Genomic DNA, 15,304 nt, shown 5'->3' with positions numbered 1-15,304 from the left:
AAATGTTGATTACCGGGTATAAATCTAGTTTAGAGAGACAGACACGGGTGGAGGAGTTGTACAACATTCATTAGAACATCATCTAATTCTTTGCAGTAGGATGTACACTTTATCTTGCCCCACTACACAACAGCTGAATGTGAGAAAAACATTTATCTCCTTTTGACTACAGGCTCTCTGACAACACATGTGACTGTCGGCTCACTGTTAAACGGCCAAGAGTAAGGCTACTCCTGCAAGTACCCACTTAGCTGACTTCTCCTTGCTCTTCAGATTGAAAGTCCAAACATATGTGGGCCCTCTGGTTTTAGTTTTATATACTGGACATTCATATATGTGTTTGGTTTCCTGTCGATCAATTGGAATAGCTCTTACAAAGATGACTGGCATTGCTGGAGTCAGATCCTTGAGCCGGGCTTCAGCTATGAGCCCTGACTGGCTGTCCCATCGTGCTCCTGTATCAAAAACAGACACACAGTTCCAAACGGCACTCAAAATGGAAACTTGAATCATTCGTACATTGCAATGCTGCACTTAATAGTTGCTTAGTAGTAGATACCTTTCCTGAGGATAGAGCAGATGTGGCAAAACTGTAGGTAATTTGTGAGCCATAGTGAAGTTGCACACCGCTCTATCTTGAGCTTAGCTATTAGCATTCCACCCAGAACATTGCCTTCATGATTAAATGACTGGTCTATTCTTATGGAAACGTGATACAACATACTTCTACAACTAGAAGAGGGCTGGATTCTTTTCTCACACTAATCTAAATGGAGTAACTCAGGGTACAACCATAAAAAAACCACCCCAGCTGTGATTCCCAGGTCATGGGCCCAGGCTGCAGGGCTTAACACAGCAGTGTAGCCACTTGGGCTGAAGCCTGGGCTCTCAAACTTTCCCTTCTCTCCAGGCTTCAGAACCCCAGCTCCAGCCTGAGCCCAAATGGCTACACTAGCCCTGCAGTCCAAGCCAGCTGACCCTGGCTCTTCTGTTGCGGTGCAGACAAGGCATGGACTTGCATGGAAGTTATTGAAGACAAACCTAGTGAGAGGCTGACAGAAGAAAAAGGTGTGGTCTTACAAAGAGATTACAGCAAGCCAACTCACTCCAGTGGGCTGTAAAGTCTCAGCAGAGAAAAGGCCCAGGTAAGTTTTTACCATGATGTAGCTGGTGAAGGTCAGCCCTGTTCTCCACATGGGGGTTGAGCTCAGCAAGCTTCATCAAGGTAATACCTGTTGTGTCAGGTGTTCACCCTTGATAGGCCAGATCCTGCAAGCTGGCAAGAGCCCTCAAATTAACTTGACTGGGAGTTGAAGGTATGCAGCAGCTCACAGGAATAGGCCCTAAGAGGGGGGAGCAGGACACGCTATTTCAAATTTACATCACTCTTAAAAAAAAAAAAAACACTTAAGTAAAGTATTGTTACTTTCTGTATGTGCAAACCACGCCTGTCATTCCTGATTTCTGCTTGGTGTAAGACAGTGATTCTCAAACTTTTGTACTGGTGACTCCTTTCACAGAGCAAGCCTCTGACTACACCTCCCCCCCCCTTATAAATTAAAAACACTTTCAACACCATTATAAATGCTGGAGGTGAAGTGGGGTTTGGGGTGGAGATTGACCATTCATGACCCCTGATGTAAGGTTTATAAGGAAATTGAGGAGAGCGTTATTTTGATAAGAGCTGTGTAAAGCCATACTGATGTTGGTTTATCCTGTCTTGTAGCCTATCCAATGATTAGACTTAGAAAGGAAAGCTCATCTCGTACTGACCTTTTAGCCTAGTGTACATTTTAGGAACATAGCTGTGTGCAGATCTGAGAGATGCAAATATTTTTGTTTCCTATTAAGCTAAGAGTTACAGTAGGCTTGAATGTGCATGACCACAAAGTTAAAGTTGCCCTGTGGTGCTTTGTACCCTTCCAGCTGTTGAGTTCTGTAGGGTGTCAGTTGTGGTGGAATACATGACCAGGGTCTCTAAGACTTAGACTTGGAAAATGTTCCTATCCTCTAGGATGGCTTATATGAATTAGGCTTAGTGTTTGAGTGTAGTCCAAGGAATGGGTAGGTAGCACCTGTTTGCTACAGCTGATGTATCTAGAGTTTTGCTTGAGTAAACAGAAGGTGTAGGACTGTATGAATACGCTGTCCTACATTGCTCTGTTCCCAGATTCCAAGGCCAGAAGGACTATTGTGATTACCTAATCTGTATAGTCTAGACCTCCTGTACAACACAGAACTGGCCCAAAACAATTCCTAAAGCCAATCTTGATGTTAAAGGGGCCAGTGATGGAGAACATGACCCTTGATAAGTTCCAATGTTTAATTACTCCGGTAAAAATGTACACTTTGTTCCTTTCTGAATTTGTCTAGCTTCAGCTTTCATTCATTGGATCATGTTATAGCTTTCTCTGCTAGACTGAAGAGTCCATTATTAAATATTTATGCCCCATGTAGATATTTATAGACTGATCAAGTCACCTCTTAACAGTCTTTATTAAATAGTGTTGACTCAAGGCGCTCACTCTGTCAGGCATGTTTTCTAATCTTTTAATCATTCTCATAGCTCTTATTTGAACCCTCTCCAATTTATCAAAATCTTTATTGAATTGTGGACACTAGTCCAGTGCCAAATGCAAAGTTAAATAACCTCTCTACTCCTGTAACATCTAGTATGTGTGCTGGGACATGACTCACAGGTTAAGGTAGTATTGCTGGAATGGCATGTACCATAAACTTCTGAATCCCAGGAAATACAGAGTTATGGTACATTGAGTGTAGCTGAAGTTAAGGTTTGCCTTGTGCCCTTTCAAAATGTTAACTGTTATTGTCTTTATATGTTTTTGAATAACATTTTGGATTAACTTCTCAGCATCCTCGTCTGCCCTAGAATATACTGACTGCATGTTAGTCATTTCACCACCTCTGCATCATCTCCTTGTCTAGCACACCACAGTTCCCCTTCCTGCCTATACACAGGATCCTCAGGGTAAAGAGTGTAGCATAGAGTAAGGAAAGGACAACACTGAATCCCTCACTGTACAACACAACCCTATTCCTTCCACCTCATTCTTCCCTGCACTATTCTAACACACGCTGCAGCTTCAAGTCCCTCTCACCCGTTAGCAGGGCTAGAAGGAACACATGTACCAGCTCTTAAGTAGAGATGCAGAAACCCAGATCTGGGCTCTGGTGCATGAGGAAGAGGGTCTTCCACATCTCTCTCAGCCTTCCATATTGCAGATAGATGTGAACTACTTCATTCAGCTTAATGAACGGCACTGAACATGCCTAGTCCCAGCTCCTCACCCCCATTTCTGCATCGTATGCCTGCTCTCAGAACGATGGGAGAAGAGCAGAAACCTTTGCTCAATGCTTTGATCCCACTTCCATTCTAGAAGCATCAGGGGCAGTGATCCTGGAACCACGTCCCCACTGCGAGAAGCAGCCTAGGAAGGTATTCCCTAGCTCTGCACCAAAAAATCAGAACCTAAAGTGTTATGAGCAGCTCATGTGTATCAGGAACCCCTTGACCCAATGACTTGCTTTCCTTTGATCATGGTCAGTTCCATTGTGCAGGAAACATGATTCCATTACCATAACTGCCTGATACAATCTTCTATCATTGTCTGTTAAACAAGGCTCATTCCTTGACAACATTTCTGAAGTGAAAAGGTCTGAACATTAATTTTACAGCACTTCAAAATCTCACTATTAAACTAGAAGTTCTGCTCTCAGGGCAAAACTTCCAAAATGAGCCCCTGCAGAATGCAAGTACAACCAGCATGCACAGCCCATGTTCTCTGAAAGCTGTCAAGGTAGGGTTCAAACATGGAGTGCACAGGTACAGCTCAGGTTCAATGACCAAGGCATGACACAGTAAGCCATGTAGTTACTGTGGTTAATGGCCTGAAAACCTAATTTCAGAAGATCCCTATTCTTCCTGCCTATGCATATTTCATGCTTTTAGGCAGGTCAGTTTAGCTCATGCCAACCTGAAGATTCAAACTTTACTCTGATAACTTTTTCAATATTGCTTCCCCCAAGGGAATTTACTGAGAGAAATTCCAGGTGGTTGAGATCATTTTTGGGAGGATAACAGTGACTGATCTTTTTGCCCACACTTGAGCGCAAAACTATGTTAGAAGTATGAGGTTATTTTGCATAAAGTTAATTTTTAGGAGAGCCATATTTCAGAAACCCTTTGCTGAAATGACAGCAAATTTGCCCTGTTAATGCTACTCTGCACCTCCTTGAAGCACTGCAAATTTCAAGACAATCCAAATAAGAGCCTTGGAGTCTTTTAAACAGGAAGTGTTTCTTAACCTTAACTATGTGGTGGAGCTGCTGCTCTGTTGTTATACAGTCAGGTTTAATGCTTTGTTAATGGTAGAGTAAGTTTATTAAGTAGAGACACTGGCCATGTCTGAATGTATGAATCCTGGTCTAAACAAACAAAGGACTAACTAAATCCATCATCAGTCCCAAACTCATCAGTAAACTTAGCTCTAACTCCATGTGGCGAAAGTAATCCACTTTAGAGTAGCAGTGTATGCATGAGGCATGCAGAAAAATTCAAACAAACATCAGTCATTATGAGGCGGATGATATCGAGAAATTTAAACAGACATCTTACCTTCCATATAAAGACCACAAATATATGCTCCTTCCCTAGGTGGGTGGCCATAATCTTCTCTGATCTTTTTGGTAACATCTACGGTCAGACACATCTTATCCAAAGGCCAGTCATTCTTGCGGGCCGTGCACTGCATAATAGCTTTAAAAAAAGCCAATGGATTACTCTGAGCAGTTCACCATAGACAATAATTTTAATGCCACAACTGCTCCCCGAGCACCCTGCCCAGGCTTGTTAGAGCCTAAAGCTATACAATTGGGGCTCTCTGGCAGTTGTTTGCAAGAAATTAGTTGTATAAATTGCTTTTGAACTTTTAAGAAATGAAAAACAAACCAAACACCCCATTCAGTCAGCTCTCTTGCAACAGAACAAAATACATTTTCATTTGAGCACAAAAATAGGTGCCTGCTCTCTGATTCGTAATCCAGGCTAGGAATACTGCAGAAGCTACATATTCATTGATTGTGTCACTCAGTGAGTTGGATGACTAAGGGGTAATATTGACTGGCTCTGATGAAAATCATGATACCTGACAGCAAACTGAATCAACAGGGGCTGAGAGAAAAAGGGGTGTGTGTTTGTATAAGCCTCAGGGCTATGGTCTAGGAATCTGTGGTCTAATGTGAATGCCTTTACTGGCTACTGAGAATTTGAATTAAAGCATATTTATAAGTCTCTCTTCATTGTGTAACCCCCATTATTGCACTGATTTCCAAACTATAGCCTGTGGATCACCAACTGTCCACCGACAGGGCTTGGGATTCTGCAGAATTAAACATTTTGAGACACCAGCAGTCAGGGACTTGAGACTGGTGGGGTGGCAAGTCCCTGAGAGGAATTTGGTTTTACAAACTAATGGGTAGAATGAAAAGCTGCTGAAGCTTGACAATGGCTTCTAGAGACCTAGGTAGTTGCTTTAGATTCTGAAATCAGGTATGTGGGTTGTAAACATGAAGACTAAGAGCTTGTCTACACTTACTGGGGGATCGACATGCAGCGGTGGATTTAGCGGGTCTAGTGAAGACCCGCTAAATCGACCACAGATCGCTCTCCCATTGACGCCTGTACTCTACCTGAACAAGAAGCACATGGGGAGTCAAAGGGAGTGTGTCTCCCATCGACATAGCGTAGCGTGAACCCACGGTAAGTAGATCTAAGTACATCAACTTCAGCTACATTATTCATGTAGCTGAAGTTAGATTGATCTTTCCCTGTAGTGTAGACAAGGCCTTAGGGAACAGATTAATACACTGCTGAAGATTTTTATCCCATACTGTAGCAGTACATATACTGGGAAGAATGCCAGACTTTTTCTCACTTCCTTTACACTATTAAAATATTTTACAAGTTAAGAACAGAAGGAGTGAAACAGAGTGGTGCATTAACACATTGAGGTTAAAGAATACTGAATGGAAAAGCAATGGTTACATCAGCAGTTTAAGACTTCTCTTTTCTTTAATAAAGCACAAAAAATTAACTCAGCATCTCTTTCCTTTTCTCACCTCCAGCCTTTAACATGATGATTTGGAGACTGAAGACTTATGATGGAGGGAAAAAAACTATTTCCAGATGTCTGATTGTGCAAACTGTTACTCATGTCATTAATCCCACTGAGTCATAGGGACTACTTGCATGAGTAAGAAGTACTCCATATAGGATTGGAGCACATGGGTAGTAGCTCCCATAGGTAGTAAAGGCCCTGGATGTACTAAACAAGGTTGCCAATACATTTTTCAAAGGGCGGTGTCAAGAATAACAAACATGATATCATGCACTTCTAGAACACATTAGATTGTTAAAAGTGAACATTTTTAACATCTTAATTTGTCTTAATTTCTAAGTCTTTACAACTTGAATATTGAAAATAAACCAGTCTGTTTCTAGTCAATTTCAGTCATCCATTCTCATGCAGTAGCATAATATAGCATCATGAAACACTGCTAACACCTTAAAGGCATGTTTAGATTAAAAATAAAACCTGTTTGTAAAACTGTTTCAACCTACAATTTGGGGTTGAAACTATATGACACTGTTCCTTCAAATGTTATTAGCCATTACTACTCACCAGTCAAAAAAGACTGAGGGTTAAAGAATCCAGAAAGCCACACCACTGCAGGGAGCACAAGATCTTGTGTCCAGATATCAAGTTCTCGACACCGCATGAGGAGGTCATTAATCCTGAAACAAGAAGCAGCAGCTACCAAAATGCCGACATAGTCATGTAGACAACACTGACAGTTTCATTAGGATGAAATTCAATGAAGTATAGAGACGCTGTGTACCAGCTGAGCTCTGCCATTGCCTCTGTGGGAAGAAAGCATGAGGCTGAAGCAGTCAAAAGGTATGTGTAGATTAAGAGGCCAAGAGTAGGGTGGGATTAGCTCTTTTCTGAATCTGGACAAGCACAAAGACAGTAGTGCAAGGAGCCCAGCATGAAAAGGGTTGAGGGAGTGAGGCTAGTGGAACTGCGATTAGGAACATCGTCCAATTACTCTGTCACGGGGCTGCAGTGACATTATTCCTTTTGAAAAATGACAGGCCCTATTGGTTGCACCGTATAATTCCAATTTTGCAGAAAGCATAGAAGGAAAAGTTTAGAAACAATTTAAAGATTAGTATTCCAGCAATATTCATTTGGTCTCTAGAGTGAAAATGAATTGAATTAAAACGACAGATTTTATATACATGAGAAAGAGCCATGTGACCATTATCCATGGTAATTAAACAACACAAGTTACGTTATTTGGTAAGGTGCTGAAGCATACTTACCATTGTGCAAGGCCATAGGTGGATGGATAAGCCAGCCTGGTCCATGCATCTGGCACACTATCATAAAGCAATGCTGACTGCTGTGCTTCCATGTCAGGAGAAAACGTCAGCTCCCCCTGTGAAGAATACGTATACTTGGCGTCAAAGAATTCGGACTAGTTATTCTTTAGTAAAAGAAATTCACTTTTCTTACCTTCAAACCAAGGTCCAGTTGTTTAAGTGAGCTGCGTATTGCCCGAATGAGGAGGTTCATTCTCTCACACTCTTGGAAACAAACAAGGACATAGGGGTTCCGAAAAGTGGCCTTCTGCATGATTTCTGTCATGTTAAACTCTTCAGGAAGTTTCTCCAGAATATCATCCAGGACATTCTTAACCTTATCACATCAATACAGACAGAGTGATCAGAAATTAGGGATTCACACATGTTTAAACATACAAGACCAAGATTATTTGTATTACCGTGGTGCCTGATGGCCCCACATGTGCTAGACACTGTGCAAGACAGACACTCCCTGCCCCAAACAGCTGACAATCTAATACTGATTTTTCATTGCCCAGCTCTGGAATCAGACAAGAGCGCAGATCGTTCCTTATTGACTGAATAAGAACTTGTAAACTAAAAGCACCTGACTCCAGTTCAACCTCCTGTATTTTGCAAGACTAGACCCTAGAGCCCCCATGCTGTGTGGTGAGATAGGAGCAAACCTGGAACAGCCACAGAGGGTCCAACCCTCTGGGAAAAAGATGATGTAGGGAGCAGTCTCATCCCTCTATGCGTAACTGTTGCATTCCTCTCTGCAAAAGCTCCATGGCCTATTGGCAACATGGGAGAGGGTGTGTGGTCACAGTAAAGCCGGGAAGTAAGGGACAGGACAGACAGAGTTACAGTGGACAGGTGGCAATCAGTTGCTAAGACATATTCCCCAGTCCGTGGGGGGGGGGGGGGAAAGCACAGGGAGAGTGTGGAAGACATGTAAAAGTGGCAGAGATCCATGCAGCTTGAGAGGTATAGTCTCCTGGCACTCCAGCTTTAAAGACTATGCCCCAGATCACCCCATAATCAGGGCTGGTTTAAGTCAGATAGGCCCAACCTGGGTCTTGAGTCAACTACATCAGAACCTCATGTTTCACTAAAATATATATGTATGTTTGTAGCCCTTAGAGTGGCAAAGACAAGCTTGAAAACATGACCCGGCTGTAACCAAAGTTGCAATATTTCCCTTTGGCTGTAGAGCCTGACACAATAGCCCCGAAAAATGAGGGTTGCCTCAGGCATCTCAAAGGGTGTTAACTCACTCTGCCTGCTTGCCTTGCCTTCTGCAAACATGACTAGAGCAGGGGATGTGTGTCTGGCATGGGAGGGAAGAGTGCAGCAGGTGCACCCACCCCAGTAGATGCGCCACACAGCTGGGGTAAGTGCTGCCTCCCATTGTTGCCACGCATGCCTTAGAGAGGACACCTGCTGTTCCCAGGGAAGGGGAGCCCCTGCTGCCAATTCTGGGGGAAAGAATGACCCCCATACTGCTGCTCCTGCCTCTCTGGAGTGGGAGGGATGCTCCCCACCACTGAGACTCCCAACATCAGGCGGGGCCACAGGGAGCCCTGGAGGAGCCATGTTGTGGTGTGCCTATAGTACCAAATTATCTTGATCCAGCTCTGGTCATAGTCTCATTGGTCCCCTCTCAGAGGGGAACATGCAACGGATCTCTGGAGCAGCTTGGGTACAGCAATTTCTACCTAAGTTTTCTCCTGCAGCTTTTTTATGTGGGAGAGAAACACAAGAAGGACTTGCATAGGAAAGTACAAATACAAGATTATGTAGTTCTCACAAATGTCCCCTATAATTTGTATGCAACTAGGTAATGGTCATGACCTGAACAGACATGACACAAGCTGCCTTCACAGAACAGAGTGTCATATTTTAAGTTAATTATGAAAATGGTGTGCGCCAAACTCATTAAAACAATCATAGTCAAGTTGCTTTCATTAACAGTAGTTTGCTAGTTGTCAGGAATTCAGGAAGCTAAGCAGTAATGGGGAAAGATTTTTTTTATTGCCAAATAAACCCCCACTCCATCATTCTACTGTATCTTTATAGGGATCAACAATGCCATCCAAATTTGGCTGCGTTAATCATCTGCTTTTTCCTTATGGAAATTAGATTTTGAGTATGGTAATAGTATGAATGCAGACTGGATATCAAAGGAACATAAGTCCTCTATAGTCAAAATCAGGAAATGCCATTTCAACTTTAACAACTTAATCATTTCAAAATGCATTGGGCTAAGCTTTAAGTACCAAGTTCCCCTCTGGGGAAGAAGAAGACAGATTTTCTTCTTTCTTGATGAAATTGCAACACTTATAAATGTGAGCACCCTACATCTATTAGCATGGGCGGGGGGAGAGTGTGCGCATGCACGCACATTGGCATGTATGTGTACACACACACACACACACGTTACAATCTGATCAGACATTTTGTCTTCTACATCTTAAACAAGCAAATGTAATACAAAACCTGGTTTCACATTTTTTCCCTCCCCAATTTCTAGACGAAATGCAATTTATAATAATAAAATGACATATTTGAAAGCTGGTTTTATAAGGGACCTTTTGAGATTTGAAATCAGGACTTCCCATACTAGTTTCGTCCTTGGCTTCACCGCTGAGCTTTCCAACAACAGATCCACTTGTGAGGTAGCCTTATGTGATATGGACAACAGTCCACAAGGATCTAGTGGCCAACAGCTCATTATGTATACTCTAGACTGGGGTGGGCAAACTACGGCCCGTGGGCCGCATCTGGCCCATCAGACCTTTTAATCCTGCCCTCGAGCTCCCGTCGGGCAGCAGGGTTGGGGGCTTGACCCACTCCGGGCAGCTCCCAGAAGAAGCAGCAGCATGTCCCCCCTCTGCTCCTACGCATAGGGGCAGCCAGGGGTCGCTGCATGCCACCTCCGCCCCAAGCACCTGCTCTTCAGCTCCCATTGGTTGGGAACCCTGGCCAATGGGAGCTGCGGGGGCAGTGCCTGCGGACAGGACAGTGCACAGAGCTGCCTGGCCATGCATCCATGTAAGAGCCAGACTGGGGACATGCCGCTGCTTCCAGGAGCTGCTTGAGGTAAGCACCACCTGGAGCCTGCACCCCTGACCTCCTCCCATGCTCCAACCCCATGCCCCAGCCCAGAGCTCCCTTCTGCACCCTGAATTCATCCCTGGCCCCACCTCAGAGCCCGCACCTCCAGTCGGAGCCCTCACCCCCTCCCACGCCCCAACCCCCAATTTCGTGAGCATTCATGGCCCACCATACAATTTCCATACCCAGAAGTGGCCCTCAGGCCAAAATGTTTGCCCACTCCTGCTCTAGAACTCCAAATAGCCTGCTACTTTACCAGGAATCACAGAACTCTGGGCACCGGGAGATACTGAATCTGATCTCCGTTCCAATAGACAAAATGCCAAAACATTTGAAAAAAATCTCCAAGGCTATGATGGACAGAGGCCACAATAGGGACTCAACACAGTGCTGAAACTTAAGGAGCTGAGACAAGTGTACCAGAAAGCCAAAGAATGAAATGGATGCTCATGGAGGGAAGGGTGACTGACGACTGTAGCTATCCCACAGTTCCTGCACTCTCCAAAAAACATTTGAATTCTTGGCTGAGCTCCCAATGCCTGAAGGGTCAAAAACATTGTCGCGGGGGGTTCAGGGTATATGTCGTCACCCTCCCCTCCGTGAAAGCAAAGGGAAAAAAATCCTCTCTCGCCTTTTTTCAATGTCACTGTATGTCTACTGGATGCTGCTGGCAGATGCGGTGCTGCAGAGCTACACAGCAGCATCCCCTTCCCTTCCGGACGGCAGACAGTACAGTATGACTGGTATCCGTCATTGTCATCCCGTGAGTGCTCCTGGCTGGCCTCGGTGAGATTGGCCGGGGGCGCTTGGGCAAAAATGGGAATGACTCCCAGGTCATTCTCTTCTTTAAGCTTTGTCTAATGGAGATTCAGTCCTGCCTGGAATATCATAGCAGCTGGAGGCTGCCCTCCCCTCCCCACTTTGATCTCTGCTTGCAGAGGCAATAAAGTCAGTGTTGTTTCAAATTCATGCATTCTTTATTACTTCATCACACAAATGGGGGGATAACTTCCACAGTAGCCCAGGAGAGGTGGGGGAGAAGGGAAGCAACAGGTGGGGTTGTTGCAGGGGCACCCCCTAGAATGGCATGCAGCTCATCATTTCTGCGGGATGTCTGGGGCTCTGACCCAGAGCGTCCGTTTGCCTCTCTGGTTCTTTAGTAGGCTTGCCTGATAATCTAGGCAGGACTGACTCTCCCTTTAGATAAAACTTAAAGAAGGGAATGACCTGGTGAGTCATTCCCATTTTTGTCCATGCGCCCACGGCCGATCTCACCGAGGCCGGCCAGGAGCACCCATGACAGCAGCAGATGGTACAGTATAACTGGTAACCGTCATTGTCAACTTGCAAAGCAGCAGACGGTACAGTATGGCTGGTAACCGTATTTGCTAACTTGCAAAAGGCAAGGGGATGCTGCTGTGTAGCGCTGCAGTACCGCATCTGTTAGCAACATCCAGTAGACATACGGTGACAGTGAATAAAGGCTGAACAGGCTCCATGGTTGCTGTGCTATGGCGTCTGCCCAGGCAATCCAGGAAAAGGGCGCGAAATAATTGTCTGCTGTTGCTTTCATGGAGGGAGGATTGAGTGATGACATTTACCCAGAATCACCCGCGACACTGTTTTTGCCCCATCATGCATTGGAATCTCAACCCAGAATTCCAATGGGTGGGGGAGACTGCGGGAACTATGGGATAGCTACCCACAGTGCAATGCTCCGGAAATCGACGCTAGCCTCAGTACATGGATGCACACCGCCGAATTAATGTGCTTAGTGTGGCCGCGTGCACTCGACATTATACAATGTTTCCAAAAAACGGTTTCTGTAAAACTGGAATAATCCCATAGTGTAGACATACCCTTAGTCATATTGTGAAACCCCGATTCTTAATGCGAAGGAGTTAAAATACTGGGGTGCACCTTTGTCATTACTTGTTTATGTGTTTTACCAATCTCACCCCTTTCTGCATGTACTCTGTTACTACTCCATGCTGCTTTGCAGCCATGCCTAAAACTAGTCATTTTATTTCTAGTGGGAGCAATTTTGGCTGTATGAAAATATCTGGGTTATTCCTGACACTAAATAGAACTGCATAATGTATCAGCACATACAGCACCACCAAGAGTGCCCTCTATCTAGGTGCTTATATGGCCCCCTTTATTGCAGTATCTGATTGCCAGTTAAGGATGTAAGGGTTTATCTCTTCAGCAAGCCTACCCATTATTAAATATATGTTGTACATATGGGGATCTGAGGCCCAGAAAGTTTGAGGGGCAGATTCCCTTCCCACATCTGCTCTATTTGCACCACTTAGGTGGCCCAAAGAGAGCAGAAGCCTCCTGCAAGTCCCCTGCTAGGGATACCCCTTATGAGAGAGAGTCGCCAGCAAGCTTAGACCTAAGTGTTCTGTCTCCTAGACCTTCTTGCTGCATCTCCACGAAACTGTGGGAAAGGGGGATTGGCTGAAACATACTGTGCTCTCGCTATCCCCAGCTGGCATAGAGGCCCTAAGGGACTATTGCTATGGGCAGAAAAATCAGGGGCCCATCAGTGGCTTCCTGACATTCCCCCACTTGGCTGCACTCAGTGGAAGCTGGACACAGCAGAAAATCTTCCCCTAAATGATTTGCTCAGAACCACATGAGAACTCTGTTTCAGAGCTGGGAATTGAAGCCTGATCTTAACCACATCAGTACCAGGCACTTAAAGTAAAAATTGAAGTAGCTGTCAAGGTAAAATGTTACCTACTTCCTAACTGACAATTTATAGAAAATGGCAGGGAAGGGGAAGAAAACCAGAATCAGACAAATCTTAACATTATGTTTTTCTAAGTCAGTGTTTCTTTGCTCTTTAAAAAAAAAAGATGAAGATAGATTTATTCACTGGCACCCCAACTTTCAGTCAAAGGGAAAATGGCATCAGTGGTTTCCATTAAAAATTAAACATTTCTCTTATTTTATTTACGGGCTCTCATTCATCCCTGATGCAACCCTAAGTTACACCAAGTTTAAATCTGACCTGTTGTTATTTATAATAGCTGAGCTTATCTTGGTAAACTGGGTAAATTTCCCATCATCAGAAGTTAACTATCTCAGTGAAATAATGTGATACGATAAATGCTCTGTTTTTAGTGGCATCCCCTGGTACTATGAGAAGCATTCCTATGGGAAACATGATTAAGAAAAACCACCACCTTACCTTTTCCTCTGGAGACTGTCCTGATTCCTCTCCTATAAGTAAATTCCTGGGCTGCATTTCCAAGAGAGTTTTGAAAAGATTCTCTGATGTCACTGTCAAGAATTCTATCTCAGCATTGGGATGGAGTCCATATAACACTGGGCTTTCAGCTGGAAGCATTTCATCTATGTACTTATGGTATCCAACATAATCCAAATTTGGGGGTGCTAGGAAACCTGGTGCCAATGCAAGTTCTCCTTCAAGCTTCAAAAAGAGAATGAATAATGTTACTGTCAGTTCTTAACAAAAAAAAAAAATTCCATTGTGCCAGGAATTCAGTTCACTGGAAGCCTGTTAGAGGGAGCTTGGGTGCAGGAGGGGGTTCGGGCTCTGGGAGGGAGTTTGGGCACGGGAGGATTGAGAGATTGGGCTCTGGTCTGGGGCAGAGGATTGGGGTGCAGCAGAGGGTGAAGCACTTACCTCAGGCGGCTCCCAAAAGTGACCGGCACACTCCTCTGGCAGCGGCTCCTAGGCGGAGGGGGGGGCGTGAGGTCTCCACACGCCACTGCTCACAGGCACTGCCTCCCAGCTCCCATTGGCTGCAGTTTCCGGCAAATGTGAGCTGTGGAGTCGGTGCTCAGGGCAGGGGCAGTGCATGGTAACACACACACACACACACACACACCCCAGGGCTGCAGGGACGTGCCGGGCACTTCTGGGAGTAGCGCAGAGCAAGGATGGGCAGGAAGCTGCCTTAGCCCCACTGCACTGCCAGTGATGGTGACGGCAGCCGGGGGCCCCCAAGTCCTTTTAAATCACCTGGGGGAGGCAGACGGGGATGGGAGAAGCTCCCGGGGAGGCATCCAGGGGCAACAGGCGGAGCTGGGAGAGAGACTCGGCCCTGAATGTTGGTGGAGCCGGGCCCCCAGGCCCTGAATATTCCTGGAGCATGGGCACCACAGGTCCATATAACTCGCCACCCCTAGCTCCCCTCCTAGGCGGAGGCACAGTTGTGGGGGGCTCTGTGTTCTGCCCCTGTGCTGCCTCTGGGAACTGCGGCCAATAGGAGCTGCGGGAGCAGCACCTGTGGATGGAGGCAGCGTGCAGAGTCGCCTGGCCATACCCCCGCCTAGGAGCTGGAGGGAAATGCCAGCTACTTCAGGGAGCCGCTTGAAGTAAGCGCCTCCCAGAGCCCACACACCTCCCACACCCCAACCCCCTGCCCCAGCCCTGAGCCCCCTCCCACACCCCAACCCCAGCTGTGAGCCCCCTTCCGCACCTAAACTCCATTCCAGGGACTGCACCCCCTCCCTCACTCTGAACCCCTCAGCCCCACCTCAGAGCCTTCACCCCCAGCACAGAGCCCATACTGCCTCCCACACCATATGCCCCTCCCTTAGCCTGGAGTCCCCTCCCACATTCCAAACCCCTCATTTCTGGCCTCACCCCAGGGCCTGCACCCCCAGCCAGAGCCCTCACCCCCTGCCGCAACCCAACCTCCTGCCCAGCCTGGTGAAAATGAGCGAGTGAGCGAGGGTGGGGGAGAGCACGCAATGGGAGGGGAGATAGAGTGCGTGGGGGCA

The 15,304-nt window shown here is 45.8% G+C and overlaps 1 protein-coding gene across 8 annotated transcripts in view; it reads right to left on the bottom strand.

Annotated features, from left to right (window-relative positions):
- Positions 1-50: 50 nt before the first annotated feature.
- Positions 51-15,304, bottom strand: part of DNAH11 (dynein axonemal heavy chain 11) — a 278,479-nt gene continuing 263,225 nt past the window's right edge. For all 8 annotated transcript variants that reach the window (XM_039523273.1, XM_039523275.1, XM_039523274.1 and 5 more), the window contains 6 exons: positions 13,743-13,985; positions 7,599-7,781; positions 7,406-7,521; positions 6,702-6,814; positions 4,637-4,777; positions 51-455 (listed from right to left, as the gene is read on the bottom strand). In XM_039523273.1, the coding sequence (XP_039379207.1) occupies positions 208-455; positions 4,637-4,777; positions 6,702-6,814; positions 7,406-7,521; positions 7,599-7,781; positions 13,743-13,985 (1,044 nt within the window). In that variant the 3' untranslated portion in view covers positions 51-207. The remainder of the gene's footprint in view (positions 456-4,636; positions 4,778-6,701; positions 6,815-7,405; positions 7,522-7,598; positions 7,782-13,742; positions 13,986-15,304) is intronic.

The sequence above is a fragment of the Mauremys reevesii genome, linkage group 2 (assembly GCF_016161935.1).
Source record: "Mauremys reevesii isolate NIE-2019 linkage group 2, ASM1616193v1, whole genome shotgun sequence".
NCBI classification, from domain to species: domain Eukaryota; kingdom Metazoa; phylum Chordata; order Testudines; family Geoemydidae; genus Mauremys; species Mauremys reevesii.
Note: the sequence above shows the minus strand (reverse complement) of the source record. Positions and strands in the feature narration are given on the sequence as shown.